At 39.8% G+C, this 21,168-nt stretch overlaps 1 protein-coding gene and 1 long non-coding RNA gene across 12 annotated transcripts in view; both read left to right on the plus strand.

The window, feature by feature from the left end:
• The first annotated feature begins 969 nt into the window (after positions 1 to 969).
• Positions 970 to 21,168, plus strand: part of CASK (calcium/calmodulin dependent serine protein kinase) — a 197,748-nt gene continuing 177,549 nt past the window's right edge. For 5 of the 11 annotated variants that reach the window (XM_061359325.1, XM_061359327.1, XM_061359331.1 and 2 more), the window contains exon 1: positions 971 to 1,724. In XM_061359325.1, the coding sequence (XP_061215309.1) occupies positions 1,666 to 1,724 (59 nt within the window). In that variant the 5' untranslated portion in view covers positions 971 to 1,665. Of the gene's footprint in view, positions 1,725 to 3,763; positions 4,034 to 21,168 lie in introns of all 11 variants that reach the window. The other 6 variants (XM_061359324.1, XM_061359329.1, XM_061359326.1 and 3 more) reach the window with 3 other exon arrangements.
• LOC133215365 (uncharacterized) lies at positions 7,642 to 10,669 on the plus strand. Its single transcript, XR_009726398.1, has 3 exons — positions 7,642 to 7,789; positions 8,528 to 8,617; positions 9,626 to 10,669. It is a non-coding gene; the product is annotated as an uncharacterized LOC133215365 (long non-coding RNA).

A 21,168-nucleotide genomic window follows, 5' to 3' on the forward strand; every position in this document is an offset into this window, starting at 1 on the left:
CTAATTACTATAAAAGAGCTTTGCCTTCTTTTACAGACACAATTCAAAACTTGGGAAAGCACATAGTTGCAACTTGCAACTTTCACAGACAGCTTTCTTTGCAACATGTTAAAAATCATGTAACACAACAGATCAGGTGAAGTACTTAGCATTCTGACACATACCACGCGTCTTACATGTAGGTACTAAGAGAAATGACAGACCAACTGGAAGAGCACTGAAAGCACTTCTGAAAGGTTCTTTTCATTCCCTGTTTTTAGCAATAATGTGAAGATAACAGTTTTCCTAATAACAACGAATGCTCAAATTGTGCTCCAGAAAATGCTTATATCCTCTTAGGCGAAACCCCACCCCCCGAAAAAAAGCCACTTCCAACCGCCCTTAGAGCTCTCCAAGCCCAGTTCTGCACAAAGGTTCTTTATTACTACGGTGGAAACGAGAAGGGACGCCCATCACTAGAAACCACGCTTGCGTGCGGCTGAAAAGCTGCTCCCCTCGCCCAAGCGGCAGCCATCGCCACCCTGTCAGGGCGCACCAGGCCTTCTGCCTCCCTCCCCGTAGCTGCCAACGCGCCTACAGCCCTAGAGCCGCGCTCCCCCGCGGCCTCAGCAGCCGCCGGTCCTTCCTTCGGCAACGCCACCAGCCCAGCGCGAAGCCACTAGCGCTTAGCGACCGGACGGCGGAGGAAAAGATAAGGACGGTCGGTACCTGAGCCCGGCCCTAACCGCTGCCGCTTCCCCCGGCCCGGCCGCACCCTCACGCACAGCAACACCAGCGCCCGCCACCGCGCCGCCGAACCCCACTCCCCGCACATGACGTCACCCGCGTCCACGCCTGCGCACACCGGACCGACACCCCCCCACCCCTCCAAAACGGGTAGTGGGCGTGGCCTCGCGCGCGGTTCTGGCGGGGCGAGGGGAGGTGGAAGGGAGCGGAAGCAAACGCAGCCCCCCGCGTGTTGGGCGTGCGTGCGCGCGCGCGCCGTGACGGCTTTGCGTGACGGTGGCGGGGAGCGCGCGCGCGCTCCCGCCCTCCAGTAAAGCCAGCGCCTATCGCGGCGGCTGCTTCTTCTCCTCCTCCTCCTCCAGCATGGGAGCGTAATCAACGGCCGCGCCTGCAGCTCCCCGCCTCTCCCCCTCCCACCATTATCCTCTCTCTCGACGAGCCCCCCCCCCACCCCCCGCCCGCTCGGCGAGAGAGCGAGACGGCGCTGCCCGCTCCCCACCGCGCCGATCCCTTCCATGGAGCTGGCACCGCCCCGCTAAGCCGGAGCTGCCCGCCCGCCCGCTGCCGCTGGGGAGTAGCCGGCTGAGAAGGGGAGGGAGGGAGGGAGGGGGGTGGGGGGCGGAGGAAGGTGGGGTCGCGGAGTGTGTGACACGCGCGGGGAGCGGCGGCGGCGGCTGCGGGCCGCGGGAGGAGGAGCGGGGAGTCCCGGCGCGGCCGCGGGAGCCCCCCGGGGCGGTCGGCTGGAGCTTGCCGTAGCGGCTGGGATTTACCGTGGTGGTGGCGGTTGGCGCTGACCGGCGGGGGAGCGCGCCGCGCGGCGGGGACCGTGCCCGCGGTCCCCCCTCCCCCCTCCCTCGCCCCTCTCCCTCCTCCTTCCCTCCCCCCCGCTCCCCCTCCCCGGGGCCGCCGCCTCTTGGGCTGATCCCCCCGGCCCGGACCATGGCCGACGACGACGTGCTGTTCGAGGACGTGTACGAGCTCTGCGAGGTGATCGGCAAGTGAGTCCCGAGGGGAGCGGGAGGCGGGCAGGGCCGGGCGGAGCGGGGGAGGGGGCGGCGGTGCCCCGGGCCCCTCCCGCCGGGCGCGGGGGCTGAGGGATGCTCTCTGCCCGGGACCCACCTGAGTTGCCGCCGGCGGGTCCGTGCGAGCGGCGCCGGGTCCGGGTCGTCCCCCCCTCGGCTGGTGGCGGTGGCACGGCGGGTGCCTCCGCCGCGCTGCCCACCGTCGTTATGACAAGGGAGGCGGAAAGGGGAGAAGTGACCCGGTGTTTCCTCAGCCACCATGATTAACCACCTAACCATTGCTCAGGCTGGCTGCAGCAAGCGGCAACCACTTCCCACCCCCTTTCTTCTCCTCCCCCCTATATCCCATTCCTGGCACACCCATCAAGGATTGCCTATTGGGGAAGGGAAAGGGAAGATATCTCTCCGTAGATCCACCTATTCACTGGGTGTCTGCTTGTTGGTGCGCCAGGTGTTGTTTTTTCCTCTCCTATGCTGCATAATAACCAGCTTGCTAGTGGTAGCTCGGGTAGTGCTCAGTTTTCGTCCAGATCTTTCGCTCCACACTCATTCGTGTGGAAATAGAGATGTGTAAGGCAGTAGGAGTGTTTGGCCTTTTGAGTCTTATTATGCAACTGCTATTAAACCGATGTTCGAGGCTTGTATCCAGCCTAAGAGTTGAGGTAGTTGCTGGCGTTCCCCAGCTGCCTATTTCGGGTTGCCACTGTTATAAGGGTGAATGGCAATGACAGTTTAAGACTCAGTCGGTGTAATCGCACCAAGAAAATGCAGGGTCCCCCAGATCATATGGTAATAGCGAATTAAACCTGAACTCTATTTCTGGCCCATTTTTGTGACTGCTCAGTTTCAAAATCCGTTTTTATTTATTTGTTGTCATTCACATATTTTCTGTAGTTGTGTCTGTGTTGCAAAATGCACATGAAAGATGTAGCAATATTGTGACTTTGTAATTTTCTGTGTGTTTCTGATTCCAAACCTGAGATTGCTGCGGAAGCCTTAGTAGTGACACCGTTCGGTGTGTTTGGAGTTTTTTCTTCCTGACAATTAATTTTATAAGAGTAATTGTTCACCGTGTTTTGATTATAAACAAAGGATTTTTTCTGCATGTATTCTCTCGCCTGCTCTCCACAAGTATGCTTTTCAGTTTATATCAAGTGCTGCCTACGTTCAAAGCTGGGGTTGAAAATATTCTCGGATTAATCTTTCCTGGCGATTATATGAAAATGTGAGTCTTGGTCTTGGCAGGTGACTTTGTTGTCAGCAGAAGTTTCAGCACTCAATTCTGTCATTTCACAATGTATTGCTACCTCTCTCAACACAACTTTTTAATATATTGAGCTTAAAAGGCCTTGTTTGCTGCCATAATTGGTAAGCAATTGCTTCAGTGTAATGTTGATTGTTGGTGAGGAGCTTCTGTAGCTCAGAAACAAAACTCAGTTATTAAGCGTGTTTTGTGGACAATTTTTGGAACACTCCTTTTATGAGTGGTTTTATGCTAACCACTGCAGTTCACACACTATTTTATTCATACCTAATTATTGTTAGAAAGAAGGTGCAGTGATTATGTGTGACCGCATAGCCGTTTAGAGAATGGATGATTCACAGGAGTCCAGATGTTTGGACACCTCAAATGGCTTTTTTGTTTTGTGATCTGAGAATTTTGAAGAAAGTGTTCAAAAACTGGGGGTTCAGTATTAGCTGCAGAAGTTCCACATGAAATTTTGGTAGTATAGATAGTGTTGTGATGTAACGAGATGTAACAGATAAATACTGAATCACGGTGGCATAATGCCGCCAAGAATACTGTAGCAAAAACAGGGTGGATCACTGAAAATAGCAGCAGTGATGGTGAGAAGGGCTGATAGCTCCGTTGTGATTGCTCAGGCTTTTCCTCACAGATGTCATGTCAGTCCTCTAAAAAAAAAAAAAAAAAAAAAGAGGCAGCTAAAATAAATACACAGTTTCATGAACAGTTGTATAAGGAGTAATTCCTATTTTGTTGCAGTACTGTGCAGGTGAATTCCAAGGAACCAGGAATGCAGCACCTTTATTTAGCTTACAGATTTTGGGTACCACCTTGGCTGCCTGGAAGCAACTTGAGGAAAGATGCTGTAAATCTGCTTTCAATTGCTACGTATGCATCTTGCTAAACCTCTTTCAGTGAAACATCCACTAAATGTCTGCACATTCTTGTGATTTATCATTGATTGATACAGTAATTTAATTCTTGCAAATAGCACATCTGGCCCTGATTTGTGTTTCGGACACATTAAATATTAAACCAGGTAATTTATCTTTCCTAAATAGGTAGTTACCACTGTCATGTAAGGTAGTAAAAGGTATTTTCACAAAGGGTGTGGGAAAGATATCTTTGCCTGTAAAATAACTGAATATTTAGTCAAAGTTCCCATGCAATTCAGAAGTTAAATAAGGAGATAGTTTCTTAGCTGACAGTATGCAGTCCAATTTGTTGAGGCATATTCTGATCTTTAGGATAAACTTTAAACACTTTAAAATATAATAAACTGGTAAGACTTACTTTGTGTAAATGCAGTGATAATAGCTTTTGGTGTGCTGGAGTGTGGAACACTTACAATATAATAGTATATGAATGAATTGATTGGAGTGACAATGATAAACTGTTTATCGTGTGACATTTAATGTGTTTAAGTTCTGCAAGCATGCATTTTTCATATTGAAAAGAAAGGCCAGGAGGAATAAAGAGAACTTCTAGCTTGTCTCCTTTAGCGAAAAAAAAAAAAAAAAAGTGAGATCTTAATTTACGTATATTTCCAGTATACCTTTATGTCGCTGAAAGCTATATGGAGATAAAAATTGGAATAACAATACGAATTTCTTATTGAACTTTTAAAGTGGCATTTATGATCCTATTGTTAGTCATGCAGCTTTATTTTTCCAGGTGTGTTATGTTCTGAGTTTACTGTCTTGTCTTCCGACTTGACTGACACAAACACTTCAAGCAAGAAGTAAATTGGAACTTTTACACTGGCCTTCAAAAACATGTTAACATATGTCGGGATAACAGGTGGTGAAGAAAAACACAAACTGGTAGTGATAGAAAACACAGGTGTGCCATTTTTTCCCCTAGACTTTCTTCCAGGTAACTTTGAAGAGGTTCTTCCTGTACATTATCATAGAATCGTAGAATAGGGTTGGATAAGTACATAGTCCAAAATATTTAAGCCTTTTGTTATGTTGATTAGATGATGCATTTGATTGGCAGTTCACAGATAATCGTTCTAAGTGTACTACTTTATTTTTTTATTAGCACTTTCACTGAAAAATGCATTTATTTGTTTATGAAACATAGTAGGTATAGTGTTGAAACATCTTGGGTATTCATCTGAGGTGAAAACTGGTCATACAACTCCACATACACATAGCAAAAGTTTTATTTATGCCAAAGACAGAATGCCTGTGTTTAGTTGGTATTGAATCTAGAAGACAAGAACATGAGATACACTCCTTGTTCTGCAAGGACTTCGTTTTATGTCATCTGGTTTTGAGTTTCTGTACCTCTTAAGATTCATCTCCAATTATGTTAGCATTAGGGAAGTACTGTAAAGGATTTCAGGCTGCTTAAAATATTCTCCACGTTTTTAGTTGTAAATAGTGTGTGATAAAGTTGATAAATGTTTACTCTTGTTAAAAAGAGCATTGATCCCAGTTGAAATCGTTAGTCTTCATATTGTCACTTAAAGTGTAATTTTTGTAATTTTGCCTTCCATTGGTGAATTATATATGAACAATCAATGTGCATAGTAGTAGCGTGGGTTTTTTTTAGTACCAAAGTATAACGTGATGATCAGTGCTACTACTATTGTAGCTTTTAGGATGTTCTCTGCAATACATCTGGGATCAGTCTATTCCTTCTCTGCACTGCATGCTTGAGGATTTTAGTTTGTTTTCATCCCTCCTTCCCCTGTGATAGGATAATTCTCTCTGCTTGGGCTCATCTAGTAAAGAGGAGTTTAAGTGCCTGAAGCCTGCAGGTGTTTCTCTTCAGCAGCCTACTAGCGCTGCCGGAACACTCCAAAAGATGTGCAGGAGGATACAAGGTCTTTAGGTAGGACAGGGGACGGGGTTGTTTTGCATTGAAGTATGAAGGCTTGTATCCTGTTGAAGTTAGGCAAGGGGATGGTGGTTGCAGTTCCATCCTAAGCTCTTACCTTGACATGGACATGCTTTATATTTATGCTTTAGACTGGGAGTGCTTAGGAAAGAAAGGAGAGAGCTCATGGATTCCTTGTCCAAGGAAAAATATTTATAATTTGAAGTATTGTGATAACAAAACTATCTAGAAGTATTTTGATGGTTTCAGTGATACTTTCTTTTCATTGTTGCCTTCATTTTCTCTGCACAGGAGTGAGAATACTGTTCACTATCAAATGTATTTTTTCTGTATACACTGTTGAAATTTTGCATCTCCTGGTGAAGTGATGCAGGTAACTGATGGGTATAATTTTGACAAACCAAATGAAAATGTGAAACAACTGTGTTATGTCACTGTTTGGGAAGTGGGGAGAGGGAAGAGAACTTCTCTGGAACATGGAAAGTGATTTGTCTAGTTTAGCTTTTGAGGGGTTTTTAAGACTGTTTGAAATAGACGAGAATGTTTTATTAGTACACTGGTTTCTGTATTACAGTGTTTAAATGTAACAGATGATAATGAATATTTGATTTAAGCACAAGGTCATAATGTGCATTCTTCAGGAAAATAATGTTAGATTGTTTGAAGTATGTAGTTGCTAGAATATCTCCTTAGCTAAGTTATTCTGCTATGGATTGAAACTTTAATAGTCACTTGTTTATACTTAAAAGGTTCAACTGTGGCTGAACACTGAATAATATACCTGGTTGCAGACTACAAAATTTTAATCAGTATTCTCCATTTCTGTTGCTTTTTTTAGTGCTGTTTTGATAAGCAGTTGCATTCTTACATAAATCCATATGGTGTGAACAAGACCGCTGTAATGACTGGGAAGTAAAGCCTCACTTAAGACGGGGGTTTGAAGGAACTTGATCTAAGAAAATGCAAAGTGAGAAAGATCGTGCAAGTGCTTTACAGATATGTTTTTGTGCTTAAACACCTAAGAGAAGGAAGTCCTTGGAGGTAAGAGCAGATGAACAAATGTGTGCAGATTGGTCCTGAGTAGTTTGAGACTGAAAATTAGAAGATTTCAGACCAATTTACTACTGAGATTCTGGAGCAGCTGTCTGTGGAAAGTTGTGGGACAGAAAAAAAATAAATAAATGCTACCTTGTCTTGAAGATTTCCAAGAGCTTGATCTTTTTATTAAAATAGTGTGAAACTTTGCTGCCTTCAAGAGTGGGGGCTTTATCCCAGATAATCACTTCAATCAAATACAGTGCTTAAGATAAAATGCTCTAGGATAAAGAAATATTAGGGAAAGAAAAGACACGTTTTATGTCAATAGAAACTCATCTACTAAGCTCTCTGTCTGATACAGTGGCCTTTTTATAATCTCATACAGATGTCACTACAATGAAAAGTAATGAAGAGGTATTAATCCTAATATGATGTTTCCAAAGATCACTATTCAGAAACCTGTAGAGCATCATCTAAAGAATGGTAACTTCAGAATTCTAAGTGGTTGTCCTTAAAAGTAGGTGTTTTATGCCAAATTCGAAGTTGATAAAAATAACTATGAATTGTCCCTTTCCAGTAGTGAGTTATTTTTTTGTTGTTGTTGTTTTTTAAATATGCAGTGTAAAAACACGTCTGCAGGGTACATTACATGTGTGGCCAGGATTGTCATCCCTAGTCGTTTAAAAAGTTAGACTGATCTCTGAAGATAGTGTACCAATCAGTTATATATATATATATATATATATATATATACACACCCACAGAAAGAACCTCAAGAAACCCTTTTCTCTTTCTTTGCATATGTCAGATATGCATGTAAGGGGACACCTAGGCAAGGCACTGAAAGCATGGGAAGAGAGAACCTTCACTTCAATGTAGCTGTAAACTGAACTGTTTTTTAGAGTGTCAGGTTAGTAACTTCTTATAATGAACTTCTGCTGTATTCAGAGTGAGTTATAGTGTTTCTTGGGAGATGTCTGTTGGGGAAAATAATGCCTCCCTTGTCAGAAAAAGAAGTGCACTACAAGCTTTGGTGTTTCTGTTACAGTAATGTTACTACTGTTTAAGCCCCATTCTTAGCCAGTATCGTTTTCTGAAATGAAAACAGCTAAATAGAGTTTGGAATAATTTTTGGAGCTTGACCATAAGAGACCTTTGCATCATAGTAAGGGTTTAATTTTTCACTTCAGTTTGTATGAGAAACAAAGATGTCTTTTTCAGAGAACCAACTAGAAATCTGTTACAGCATAAATTCAGGACTAAAAGGACCAAGAACTATTTCCTAATGTATTCTCAAATGACAGAAGTGACTGTACTTTGGTTAACAAGTGCCTTGCTCTTTTACTTTTGTATCTGTTTGTTAAAATAGTGTGAGCAAGGGTAGCCAGAAAGTTACTATGTACCTTCAGACTTTTATTGCAATATTCAAGGTACAATGGGGCTGTACTTTCCTTCCAGTCTCAGGATGTGTCAGTATTCTTGTATTGTCAATATTTTGTCAATTTCTGTATTGACTTTGCTGTTTCAGAAATCAGTAATTAAAATATGTCTTCACCATATGAAGACATTTATAGTTGACGTGTAGTTCTTAGACATTTACAAAGTTCACTGTGTGCCCCTTAAGTTCTGTGTTTTCCTTCCACCATAGGTTTATAAATAGCATTTGGTTAAATAGATTTTCACGTGGTTCTTTCGCCTGCTTCTTTGGCAACCCAACGGTGTATGTAACTGCTTGCAGGTACTCCAATTTCATTTTTTATTAACATCCTAATTTTCTAGCTGGATATAAGCAGTTACTCCTAGCATTTAACATTGAGTATATTTCCTGGGATATGTGAATTAAGAAAGTTGTAAAGAACTTGCTTCTGAACAAAATTTTTAGAAGTAGAAGCTTGGGTATAAGTGGGCATTTAAACTGGTATAAGGTATGTTTTGTTTCAGTTCAGTTGTTTAGGAAGCACTTTCAGCTCAGCTGAAAAATTAGTTTTATCTCATTAAAATGTTAGTTCTGCTGTATTTGAGAATGAGAAACAATTTTAAAGTGTTCCTTTTCTAGGAAACACATGGTTCTTGGGTGACTTCATTTAAACCCACTGTTACCAGGGTTTGGAAGGTAGTTCACGTTTCAAAATTTTTGATCCAAAGAGCTCTAGGGGTAGGGGAAAATGTCTTGGCTGAGGCTTTGCAGGTACAGTGGCCTTTAAGATATTCAGAACTTTATGAAATCTATCTCTAGATGTCTTCTTACATGAGTATGTAAAGTATCCATTTATCTTTTGTGCCTTCAGAAGTCATTATGGATTTTCCCAGTATTAAATCTGTTGTCTTTAAAGAGGAAAAAAAAATAAAAGCAATCTGTACAAAGGTAGTCCCTTGTTCATTGCCCTTTCAAGAGGGGAAAAAACCCAAACGCACACAAAATACCAACAAACAAGCAAAACCAAACAAAAACCACAAACCAAAAGAGAAAAGTTCTTAGTATTTCTCCTGAAGAGAAGTTTAACTTGTCCTGACAAGGTCTTCAGCCATGTTTCTCTATCTTCTTTATTCTCTCAGTTTTATTTTGGGGAGAGGGTCTATGAATAAAACCTTTGACTGCTTTCCTGATGTTCTAGCTCGGAGAAGCCATTCAAAACAGTCTCCTATTACTTTACTTCCACCCTGCTCCAGGGAAATGCTGCAGCTGTTGCTGCAAATGTAGTGGTCAGCTGACCACTTTTTTTTTTTTTTTTTTTTTTTTCTCCAGATGTTGTTCTGGATACTGAACAGAGGGAAACAGTTCTGAACAGTAGGAAAGCACCGATTTACACTTGGTTAGAGGCATTTGTACACCTGTAAGTGGAAGGGACAGTGAGGAAGCAAATGAGGCAATCCTACTTCCCTCTCCAAACCTTCCCTCCACCCCCCTCTTACTGGTTATGAAAAGGTGATCTAGAGAGTAGGGATGAGGGTAGCCTGAGAAGATTACAAAAAAAAAAAAAAAAATAATGTAGGGAATGATTTATTTTAGTAATAGGATCTTTCCTGCATCAATCTGACCTAGTAACTTTTCCTAGAACAGAGTAGATCTTTGTGGAACACTTTAGGTTTGCTAGGGTTGAACTTGAATCTAGCAGGATGAGATAGGTTGGGTTCAGATGGCTTTAGAGAAAACATATGTTTGGCCAGCACTGGTCTAAGTAGAGAGCATCTAATTGAGGTTAAGGGAATTGAGGTTAAATCCAGCATCTCCGTAATCCTGCAGCCTTTTTAAGAATACCATGATTCCAGAGGAATGCAATATCTAGTTGTAGCTGGTCTGTAGATTCTATAAACATGGTAGTATTAGCCTTTCTCTTCTTTTTGCCTCTGTGTGAGGCACTGTGAGCATATGAGTTCAATTATGATGAGAGCTGAATTGAGTTTGATGCTGCTAGAAGAGGGAGATCTTGCTCTAATTATGTGGTTTCATGCCCTGTGATACCCACCCTTCCTTTATGCCAGCTTTAGTATTCATCTGATCTGTATAAGCCAGGTGCACTACAAAAATATGTAATTGTTGAATGGTTGTTATTCTGCTGGTTTCACTGGCTTGACAAGACCTACATTGCAGTCAGGGCTAGCTCAAGGTAGAAAACTTACGAATGGAGGGAGAGAAGCATGCAGGACAGCTTCCCGCTTCTCACCTTTGACAAGAATGAACTACTAAGGCCATATCATAAAACACTTTGTTGTTGCTTTTTGTGAAGCATGTTTGGCTTTTTTACATGTTAAACAGAAGGATAGCCTCCAAGCTCTTTTCTGCAGTAATCCAAAAATAGTAAGAAAAGGGAAAGAGTTTTTTTGTTTGGTTGGGGATTTTTTTGTGTTTTGTTTTGTTTTTGTTTTAAGGAAAAGTTTTAAATTAACAAAAAATTATTAACAGATACACACATACAAAAATCACAGTTGCTTTCAAGTTATTAATTTGCTTCTTCCTTCTTTCTCTACACATAGACATTCCTCATAATTAAAACTAAGCACTAACTTTGTCAGGACCTCACCTCATTTAGGATTTAAATTGAATACACAATAGAGTCAAATTAAAATTAGGAAGGCAAAGTGTGAATGTGGGATTTGTGTTTTTTGAATGTTTGAACTAAGTCTTTGAAGCATATTAGCTTATGACATGGTTAGATGCTTTTGAAGTGTGCATGTATTTTGTTTGGTCCTTCAGGACTTGAATATTAACAGTTGAATGTACTCTGAACTACAAAAATGCTTAACATTTGTGAGTGCTTCTAATCTTTATAGAAGCCAAATCTCAGTGTGTTTCTGCTGGTTCTGGTGTGATTGTGTGCAAAAGTACTGATAAGATATTTAGGAAAACTGAAGAAATTCAAAATATTCCTGAGCTACCTTTTCCTTCAGATTTTGTTTTGCTCTAAACCTAAATCTAAAATGTATTGCATTAGTCAGGAACTTGTTTCAATTAAGATATTTGCTCTCCTTTTTTTTTTTTTTTTTAATAAAGAAAAGTTCTGTATTAGTATATCTAGATCGTTTAGATTTAAAAGTACCAACTTCGGCTTACAGAAAACACTGTTTTTCTTTCTACAACCCCCAAGCTAGAGCTAATCTCTTCTTTAGTGTGCTCCTACAAGTGTCTTAATTCCAGAGCTTTGGCACCAGAGAGATGAAAGCAGCAAAAGGGGCTTTCAAACTGAAGGTCAGACAGAACTGTTTTGCTGTTACAGCTATTAGCTTAAGATTTTATTTATGGTTTATATTTTGGGTTTGTTTGTTTGTTGGTTGTTTTTTTTTCCCCTCTATGAAAAAATGGTTACCTGTTAGATAGGTTTCTCCGATGTTCCAGCCCCTAAGGTTCAATTATCTTTAAAGCATGTTCCTCTCTCTTCTTTATTCTTAAAGTAAACAGGGTGCTTAAAATATCAGGATCTCTAATCTTAGATCTTGAGTGTGTCTTTTTTTTTTTTTTTTTTAATTAGCTGCAGGTCCTTCCAATTGGCAAGTATTGGATACTTCATAGCTGTCATTGAGGCAGGATACTTTCTGAACTCTTGCAGACATATCGTCTTTCTTTAATTCTTAGTTTTTTAGTTGTTTAAAGTGTTCGGAAGTCTGAATTGTCTGCTCTGCTGGTTAGGAATGTTTTCAAATAGATTGCTGGCTGTAGAGTTGGTTTCCTTGTGTGTATGAAGTAAAATTCTCACAACAGGGACTGGGAATCGGATTTCTGTTTGCTTAGTGAGTATGATCATTGTGGATGTTGCTTTTCCCTTCTTAATGGTCTGATGAATATTAAATATTTCCATAAAACAACAGCCAGCAGTGCTGAGAATACCTTTGGTTCTCATGTGTTCTGGTGAGTGCTTTTTCAGGTGCTGTGTGTTAGGGAAGGACTTGAATATGTGCCTCCCAGTTTCAGAGTGAGTATTCCAAACACTGATGAGAGAGTAGCAGATGCTGCTGTACTGGACATGGGCTGTCAGTTTGGTTCTGAGAACATGTCACAGTTAGTAGCTTGACAAAATACATAGCAGAACTGTTGGTTTTGGTGTTTTCCTTAGTTGTGAGATACTGAGCTATTTGTTGCTGTTGAGACAGAACTTTTCAATATGCGAGGATCCTTTTCTTTTAGAATTGAATAGCAACCTCAGAAGTGTGTAGCATTTTAGAGTATTCTCAGGAGGCAGTTTAGCAGAAATCTGAGATCACTTTGTGAAACTTTTGAGATTCTTTCCCTGAATATTTGCGATTTTTCAGAATAGAGCTTAGCTTCCTTTACTAATAATGTATTTTTAAAGAAAAACTAGGTGTTGCAGAAGACTAAGAGGTAGGAATTCTTTTCCTGCAACTGAGCCTGTACCAAATTTTTCAGTATTCATTAGGGTTGCAAAGCCACAGAAAAGCATGAGACTAATGCATTCCTGAAATGTGGTTTCAGATACATGGTTGGAACACTCAGAAATCAGTGGTGACTTCTGAGTACATTGATACGTGATAGGTTTAAATACTCATTTTCCTTGAAAGCTGCTTAAAAATGTTTTTTCTGATATGGGCTGAAGATTGATCTGTGAAGTCCTTGTGTTTGAAAGTGAAGTCTTACTGTGGTTTATACCTTTTCTTTCTAATGGGTTTCCTTTTTTTTTTCTATCTTGTCACTGTTTAAAAAAGGAAAAAGAGAAAACCAACTTGAAATGTTTACTGTTTGAACAAGGCTGTAAGACTTATTCAGTACTTTCCTTTTAATTTAACTTTTACTCTCAGCTAATAGCTTGAGACTTTGCTGCCATCTCTAGTTTCTTGATGAAATTCATCTTGAGCTGCTATTTGATTCTACATTTTCATCTGTACTCTTAAAATGACAAATTTTGGTTGGATTTCATTACTGATTGCTGTTACAAGAATTTGTTTTGTAAAGCCTGTGTCAGTGAAATAGAGCTGTGTGGTGTTTATTTTCTTGAGAAAAAATTGGTGAGTTTCTGTGAAGAGAAGTATCTTGTATTCCTCCTTGCCTCATCTTCAGATACAGCTGTAGTTAATGAGCAAACTTTCAGTACTTTTTGCTTTCATTTTGGCTGTGAAAATTTGCATGTGGCACTCCTGTTATTGTTCTTACTATGATACAATACCTTAAATTTTCATCTTAGTTTGCTTTCTGTAGTCTTAAGAGCTGTTTCAGAAAGATTACAGTTTGGGTTTAGAGATGAATATACTGTTTTGTATCACTTCTATGCATATTTATATATTCTGAAAAAAAAAGTTTTGTTCCTCTTATTCCTTCCTACACCCTTGAGTGTTTTCAGAATAACTCGAAGAAAAGATTGTACTGGATCTGACTCTGCATTCTGTGTTGCTTGGTTAATGAACACAGAAGAGTTTTATTTTCTGCTAGTCTCTTCAGTACCAATATTTTACTTCCAATTTGAGTGTCAATATTCCTTAGTGCCTTTTAAGTGTTCCTCTGCCAGTTTTCATTATTTTAGTATTTCTTTTATAATATAAAGCTCCTCGGTATCTCTGCCAAAACTTCTTCCTGGCTTCCCCCCCCCCCCCCCTTGTCTTATATTTCTTTTTCATAGTAATACTATTATACATTGTTTCACGCTGTACTTGCTGGTCTGCAATGAGGTCTCGTTTAGTTTTCTTCAGAGTCACTGGCCTCCCAGCACACTGTTGGAAGTTTATTAATTAGAATTTTGCTCCCATGGAAACCGGCTTGCTGCAAAATTGAACTGCAATTTTGGTTTCTGAAATCAAACTAAGAAGTTTCTCTAGTGTTCATAGTTACAAGAACCTTTGAAAGAAGTGGCATCAATATGATTTTATCTTTGAATCTGCAGCCACCTGCAGACCGTACTGTTGCAACCTTGATTGTTTTCCTCAGAGGGAGCGGTACAGAGTAACCTGTTCTGTTACTGTCTCTTGGAAGTCCTCAGGGCAGTTCAGGTACTTGGTATGTGATGTGTCTTCCCCTCAAATATTTGTGAAAGCTTTAGGGGAAAGACCTTTTCTTTTAGCAGGTCGGCTTTGCCTCTGCAGCGAGGAAAAAGTAAAGCTTGTTGCTTCACTGCTTTTGCCTAGAATTCAAGGGAGAGGTAGTTCTCTGCACTCAAATTGTATCCGGGTGAGCATGTGTGGAAGAAAGAAATTTACCTCATCTTTTCTCACCAGGGGGAATAAGATCTTGGCCACCTTGTTTGCACAACCATGCTTCCCTACCTAATCCCTTTTGGGAAAAGAAGGGTTTTCTAGCACACAAGCATGTTTTATACCTAATAAGTACAAGCCTGCATCAGTCATTCCTGTGTACTGTAACTAGCAAAACCATTTTTTTAATATTTTTCACAGTTTTCTCGTATCTAATCTTGGGGCTGTGGCAGGGGATGGTCCTCAAAGAATGATTAAAAAATGTTTCTAATTTTCTCCCTGCTACGTTGCTGCTGTTTTACAGGATAACACTTGAAATCTCAGGAAATGGAAACTTGACTGCCTAATGCCCCTGTTCAAAGTCCTGGTTACTTTCAGAAATATAAGCCTCCAAGAGAAAGGAGGAAGTCGTATCTCCCATGTCCGGAACTGTAACATATCTTCTGCAGAAGTGTATGTGTTCTGTGGAAAATGTTACTCCAGTAAGCTCATTTGAAGGGGGGGTGATCATCCCTGTTACTGAACAAGAGATGATATCAACACTGTATATTATCATCATCTTTATCCACATGTAAGTGTGATGGTGGTGAAAGTCTTCATTTTTCCCCCCCTATTCTCCTTCACTTCTAGTAAAAATAAACATGATCTTCCATCCTATCAGGTGAAATGATATTTGAAAATTTGTTAAAACCTTTGGAAAGTATGTTGTTCTTTAATGACATGTAAAAATCTCTTTGTCAGCATTTTTTGGAGTGGCTCAAATGCACAGAGGTGTGCGAAGTCCAAATTCACACTTGACCAGTTGCTCATTAAGTGCTTTTCTTGTTTGGAGTTAAGACCCTGTGGGACATGCAAAAAACCTGTATTCTTTTTTGCTTTAATGGATGTGAGCTGAGTTTTTATAGTCAGTATCTTTCTCAGGAGCAAATTTTTGGTCATGGCATACTAAATGCATATAGTAGAAATGAGAAAGTACACAGTATTGATCTAATGTGAAAGTATTTGTTTTATTTGTTTGTTTTTCCAGTTGTTTCAGATGTTGTCTATATCCTCTGTCCTGTTTCTCAGTAAAGCATGTGTAATCTGTTACTTCCTCTTTTCCAAGAGGTGAAGTGGGAAAGGCTATCAGTCAGTATTAGCAAGTTAGTAATCAACAAAAAAAATATGGTGATGTGGTTTGGAATGACCCAGTACCCAAAATTGTTGGTGTATTTGCAAATGTTTGGTTCCATTCAGAGTGAGCTGAAAAAAAACATGTTAAGCTTCTCAGTATTATGTTGGAGGTGACTCCCTAATTAAAATAGATAAGCATATGCTCTTTCACTGGTCAAAATAGTTTTCCAATTTACATACCTCAGAAAAATCTGTCTAGTAGTAGAAGATGCTGACTGTAGTCAGATTCTTGTCATAAAAACAGTTTATTTAAATCATAGACCATGTTGGTTTACGTAAACAGTTTGTAATGTTTATGTAGTATATGAAAATCATACAGATTTACATAGATAATTCTGTAAAATGGGAATTATTTGCTTGTGAGGAAGTTGACAGCAAGTAGTGGAAAATGTTCACAATATTGATACTGCAGATCAAATTGTCTTGTCCAGAACAGTTTCTGTGCAAGTGTTCACTTTCAAAGATTTTTACATTTCATAGTAAAATGCATATAATGGAGTCCTAAAAAAAAATGTGTCAAGTAGTGTTCCTTTAGGTGTGTTACTCCTCTCCTTGTCAGTTTTGTTCACATTCTTACTGTTCTGTGGCCTAAACTAGGCTGGAAAAAATACCCAAACCAGGACTAAAAAGAGTGTCTCGCTCTTCTCCCACCCCTTTCATAAATTTCCCACTGAGTCATTCTCTTCAGGGATTTTGGCCACTTTTCCAGCTACAGAGCAATTACTCTGAAAACCTTCATATTTACCTGGATAGCAATCAAGGAGTACCAGAAAGCAAATTGCTGTGTGAATAGCCATGTGTCTTGATGAAAACAGTTAAGCCAGGAAACCAGTTTGTCAGAAAGATTACACTTCTTTGATTTTTAAGAACGAAAGTACATATTATATCAGTTATTTTACCTCTTGGGCAAATATTTTCTGCTTCTCAGTGGATTACATGTGGTTTTAACATGCTGGGAAAAGTTAACGAGGGAAGGGGTTTTTGCTGTTGGCTCCCTTTTGGTGACGTGATACTTGGAATCTAGTTTGTCACAAGGGAGTGAGTGTCATGTAGTAAACAGATTTATTTATCCCTTAAGTATCCCATGTGTAGAAATCTTGTTGAGAACCAGGCCAGCACCTTCCTTGAGTGTTAAAAAAGAAACCCAAATCCACCAAAAACCAGAAAATAAAATCAATCACAACCACCCAGGAAAAAGAGGACCAAGATATCATTATCAGTTTTGAATATAGGTATCCAACCCCCCCCTTCTTTTAGTTTGGCCTAATCTTCTCCAGCTTGTATTTTAAGTCACATTTAGACTCTGAATAACAAAGTAATGGTTGAAAAGCTTTGTTCAGGGCAGATTCTTGCAGAAAGAAGAAGACTGTAAAGATGGAGTTTTAGGGCTCCTTTCTCCTTAGGATAGGAAATGAGCAATCAATTGGAAATAGAGAATAAATTTTGAAAGTATGCCTAAACTGTTTTGGAAATAAAAATAATAAATAAATGAACAAATAAATAAATAAGGTGGCTACCCCAGACATACGATTTAACCATGCCATCCACAAACTATGTAAAATGATTTCCAGACACCTTAGAGCACTCATTTTGTGGATTACATATTCTGGTTTTGGCCACAGAAGGATCTGATTTTAGCTATTGCAGTTGCTGTTGAATAAGATTTCCATAACAAATGGGGTGATTGCTGTCTCTCTGTTCAGAGGGAAAATAACCCTAGGTATAGAGGAGACCATATTTATTCTGCATTCCAAGTCTGCAACCAGAGGGGAGAAAAGAAGAAAGACCTGGAGAGGTGTGCAGAGGGTTGCTTCAGTTCTTTCAATTGCACTTTAACTTAAAAATGAGAAAGGGGGCTTTGTTTCAATTTGTAGTATGCGTTTCCATTGAGAGCCAGGAATGGGATCTCCATTATCAGGGGGGCTAGTAAAGGTGACAGTTCGAGACCTGTTCAGCTGCTTCTCAGTTGAATATGGAGAGAAAAAGCAGGTAATAGCAGTGACCAATTCTGCCTAGTTCCTACTAGCATATCATTGAGCATTCAAGTAAAAGTAAATTAAGTCTTGCGTTTTGCAAGGTAGGATAGATTGAAATGAATGCTTGGACAAACTGATTAAAGAAAACTTTGCTTAGCTGCTGCTAGTTCTTATTTTAATTAGTACATTAACTTCTGAAATATGGCCTAAGCTTACCCAGGAGAGTTTCACAATAAGCTGATAGCTGGCTTGGGGGAAAAAAAGGTTTGTTCATTTGTTTATTTTTAAAGTATGTGCATAGCATTATTTTTAGTATGTTGTTGGCAAAAAAAAATAAATGGGAGTTTTACTGCCAAGCAGGCAGTAAATCCTTCTTTTCAGCATTCAACCTTGTTCCAGCTGTGAAGGTTCATGCAGTACAGGCTTTCAACTTTTTTATGCTTGTAGCTGTACTGAAGTTGCATCTCTGCAGAAGGGTATGTCATATTTATCATCTGTTACCATGTCTACAGAAGGCTTTCACCACCAGTTAGGATGCATGCTTCAATTCTCTTGTCAAAACTGAGCTTTGTCTGCACGCGAAGTTGAGGCAGGTATATGCCTTTACTGTAGTATCTGCAAACCTTTTTCTATTAAAAGTGTAACTGCATATTGTTTTGTGGAATTTAGGTCCATTTCTGGGACTTCTCTACTCCAATCCTAACTTGCCTGAAGGTCTCAACTAAGACTGAAGACTGTCAGATACCTTACATTCGTTCTGTCTTGTCAAAAGATGTGATTTTTGCCTTTTTTTGTACCTATCATTCATATTGAGCTGCTGAATTTTATCTTAATTAGTATTTTGCATTGCTGCTTGAAGATGAATGAAACAATTATGTTTTTTGAAATATCCCCAGCACAGATGTTTTTGAAACATATTCACATCTCTTATGGGTTATAAGGTATAAAAGCAAATTAAAAGTTTGAGCTTTTATATTGTGACAAACCAAAGGGATTATTATCTGTTGTTTAATGGCGTTGAGTTAATCATTGGGCTTTTTGTCCTGATAAAGGTAAATGTGCAGTTTCTAGGGATGAAGTTCTACATTAAAGAAAAACATGCTGCTTAGTATTTCTAGTGTCATTTAATTCTTCCCACCTTCCCCAGCTTGAATTACCTTTAACCATATAATGTACTTTCTAAAATTATTGAGCAGTTGCACTCACTGTTTGAATAGAACTGTCAGTACAAAAATCTGCATCTGTGCGTTAAGCAGAATTGGCTCAGTATTACATTCATATCAAGGATTTTGCCCAAATTTTACTTTCAGAGTCCTAGCAGAGCCTCAGTCATAATGGTTCTATTATTATTATTATTATTATTATATTTTGTTTATTTAAATTTTCACATGTATCTTGATTTCAGATGGTGTTGAAAATGATACATTTTGGAGCAAAAAAGTAGCAGTGCGTTTCAGCACATTGCTGAAACAATGACTATACTCCAATGAAAAAGAGATACTGGCAGCCTGTGAAGAGGTTATAGCTGCTTTAGAAGTGATTGGCACTGAAGCACAGCTCCTCCTGGCGCCCCAGTTAATGCAGTTAAGTTATTGGTTTAAAGGGAGAGGGTAGGGAAGGAGGGAAAGAAAAGAATACTGTTAGTATTGCAAACTGAAAATTATCCAGGATTAATTAGTAAGTGTGACTCTTTCCACTTTTCCTGTGATGTACAGTGTGAATACTATAACCAGAGTGTTGTTTAAATCTATTATCTAGGCTTGAATGAGTTGCATAGAAGTCAGCATATGGTTGTTAAACTGGCAACGATTTCTTATATAATTTCCTTGCAGTCTCCTTGAGTAAGGATAGGATTGTACAAGGTTACCAGCAGAGAGAATTCAGCTTGCAGCGCTATTGTTGGTGATGGCACATTGCAAAGAAAGAACACTTGCTTAAACATTATTGGAAGGATGTTACCATATAGAAATACCCATTTTACAAATATAAACCTAGAGATTACCTTCTACTTAAGTCCTGCTTTTCTGTAAAAGAACCTTCTGTTCTTATATATAATAAAAAATCTAGCCATTGCTTATATCACATTTTTGTATACTGGCTTAACAGAAATCAAGCATTGTAATTCTTACATTTCTTTCTTAAAAATTATGCAAGATAGTGTGATGCCACTCAGCTTTCCAGGTCTCCACAGAATTGTGTGATGGTCTCATCTGTCACTGGAAAAGAAGATGCCAGTGCATGGGTATAGTCAGAGGATGGGGTTTTGTGTCAACCAGACAGTTGTTTATATTCAGTCAACAATAGGAAACGGTCCTCTGTCCGTCCTCCCCAGAGACTTTTTCTGTCTTTTATGCTGCTGGAAAGAAGCAGGTGGTTGTCAGCTCTCTGTCTCAGACTAATAAGACTGGAGATGCTAAATGTATTATACAGTATGAATGCAATACAAATTCTTTTGCTGCTGGCCTCTTTGAATAGTTGAAGACTCATGGGTGAGAAAATAAAAAACATCTCTTTAAGTCACTGAAGCTGTGGCAGTTTTCTTTCCCATAATGGTGACCCATCAGTCCAGAGGCAGCATGATGGTTAAATAATATATGTGCTGCATTGTTCCTTTGGCAAAGGAAAAACCCGCGAAGACTCAGATAAGTGAATGAGGTTTTGGGAATGAATGAGTTATGCTGTGTGGTGTTAGGACACTCTAAACATAAAGTAAAATTGATTTCATAGAATCTTTCTGATTAAATGGCCCAAGAGGTCTTCAGTCTGATCTGCTTGAAGTGGATTGCTCAAGGGTTTGTCCAGTTGGGTCTAGAAAAGGATGGAGAGCCATAATTTCCCTGGGCAGCCTCTTAGTGTTTAATTATTTTCCTAGGGTGAAATGTTTTCCTTGTATCTAGATGAAACTTTCACTATTTCTTTTTATGACTGTTGTGGCACAAGGTATACATTCACTGTATACCTTCAAAAAGAGCTTGGTTCTGTCTTCTTGATAATCTCTAACGTGTTGAAAGACTACTGCTAGGTACCTTATTATGCTCTCTTTTATAGGCTATATAAGCTCATTTTCCTCATTTTGTCCTCATAGACTGAATGGTTTGAAATCGGATGCTGTATTTGTCACTTTCTTTCAAGGACCTATTTGCAGTTGGCACATCACCATCTTTTTTCCTCTATTAAAAAAATAATGGTAGCTGAATGGACAGCGAGAGATACTGTCTAGACTTCAGAAAGGCCATTGACGCTGTGTCCCATAAGATCTTCATAGAGAAGCATAGAGCACATGAGATGGATGAGCAGACAGTGAGGTAGATTGAAAACTGGCTGAAAAGCTGGCCCCAGAACATACTCATCAGTGGCAAGTATAATTGGAGGCCAGAAACCAGTGGTGTACCTGAGTAGCAGAAACCAGTAATCACTGTATCTAATAATCTTCAGCATCTTCATTAGTGGTCTGGGTGATGGGACAAAGTACAAACCAAAGCTGCAGGTGACACCAGACTGGAGAAGT

The sequence above is a fragment of the Neopsephotus bourkii genome, unplaced genomic scaffold (genome assembly GCF_033783945.1).
Source record: "Neopsephotus bourkii isolate Nb327-2 ecotype Australia unplaced genomic scaffold, CSIRO-AGI_Nbou_v1 NB_962, whole genome shotgun sequence".
Lineage (NCBI taxonomy): Eukaryota > Metazoa > Chordata > Aves > Psittaciformes > Psittacidae > Neopsephotus > Neopsephotus bourkii.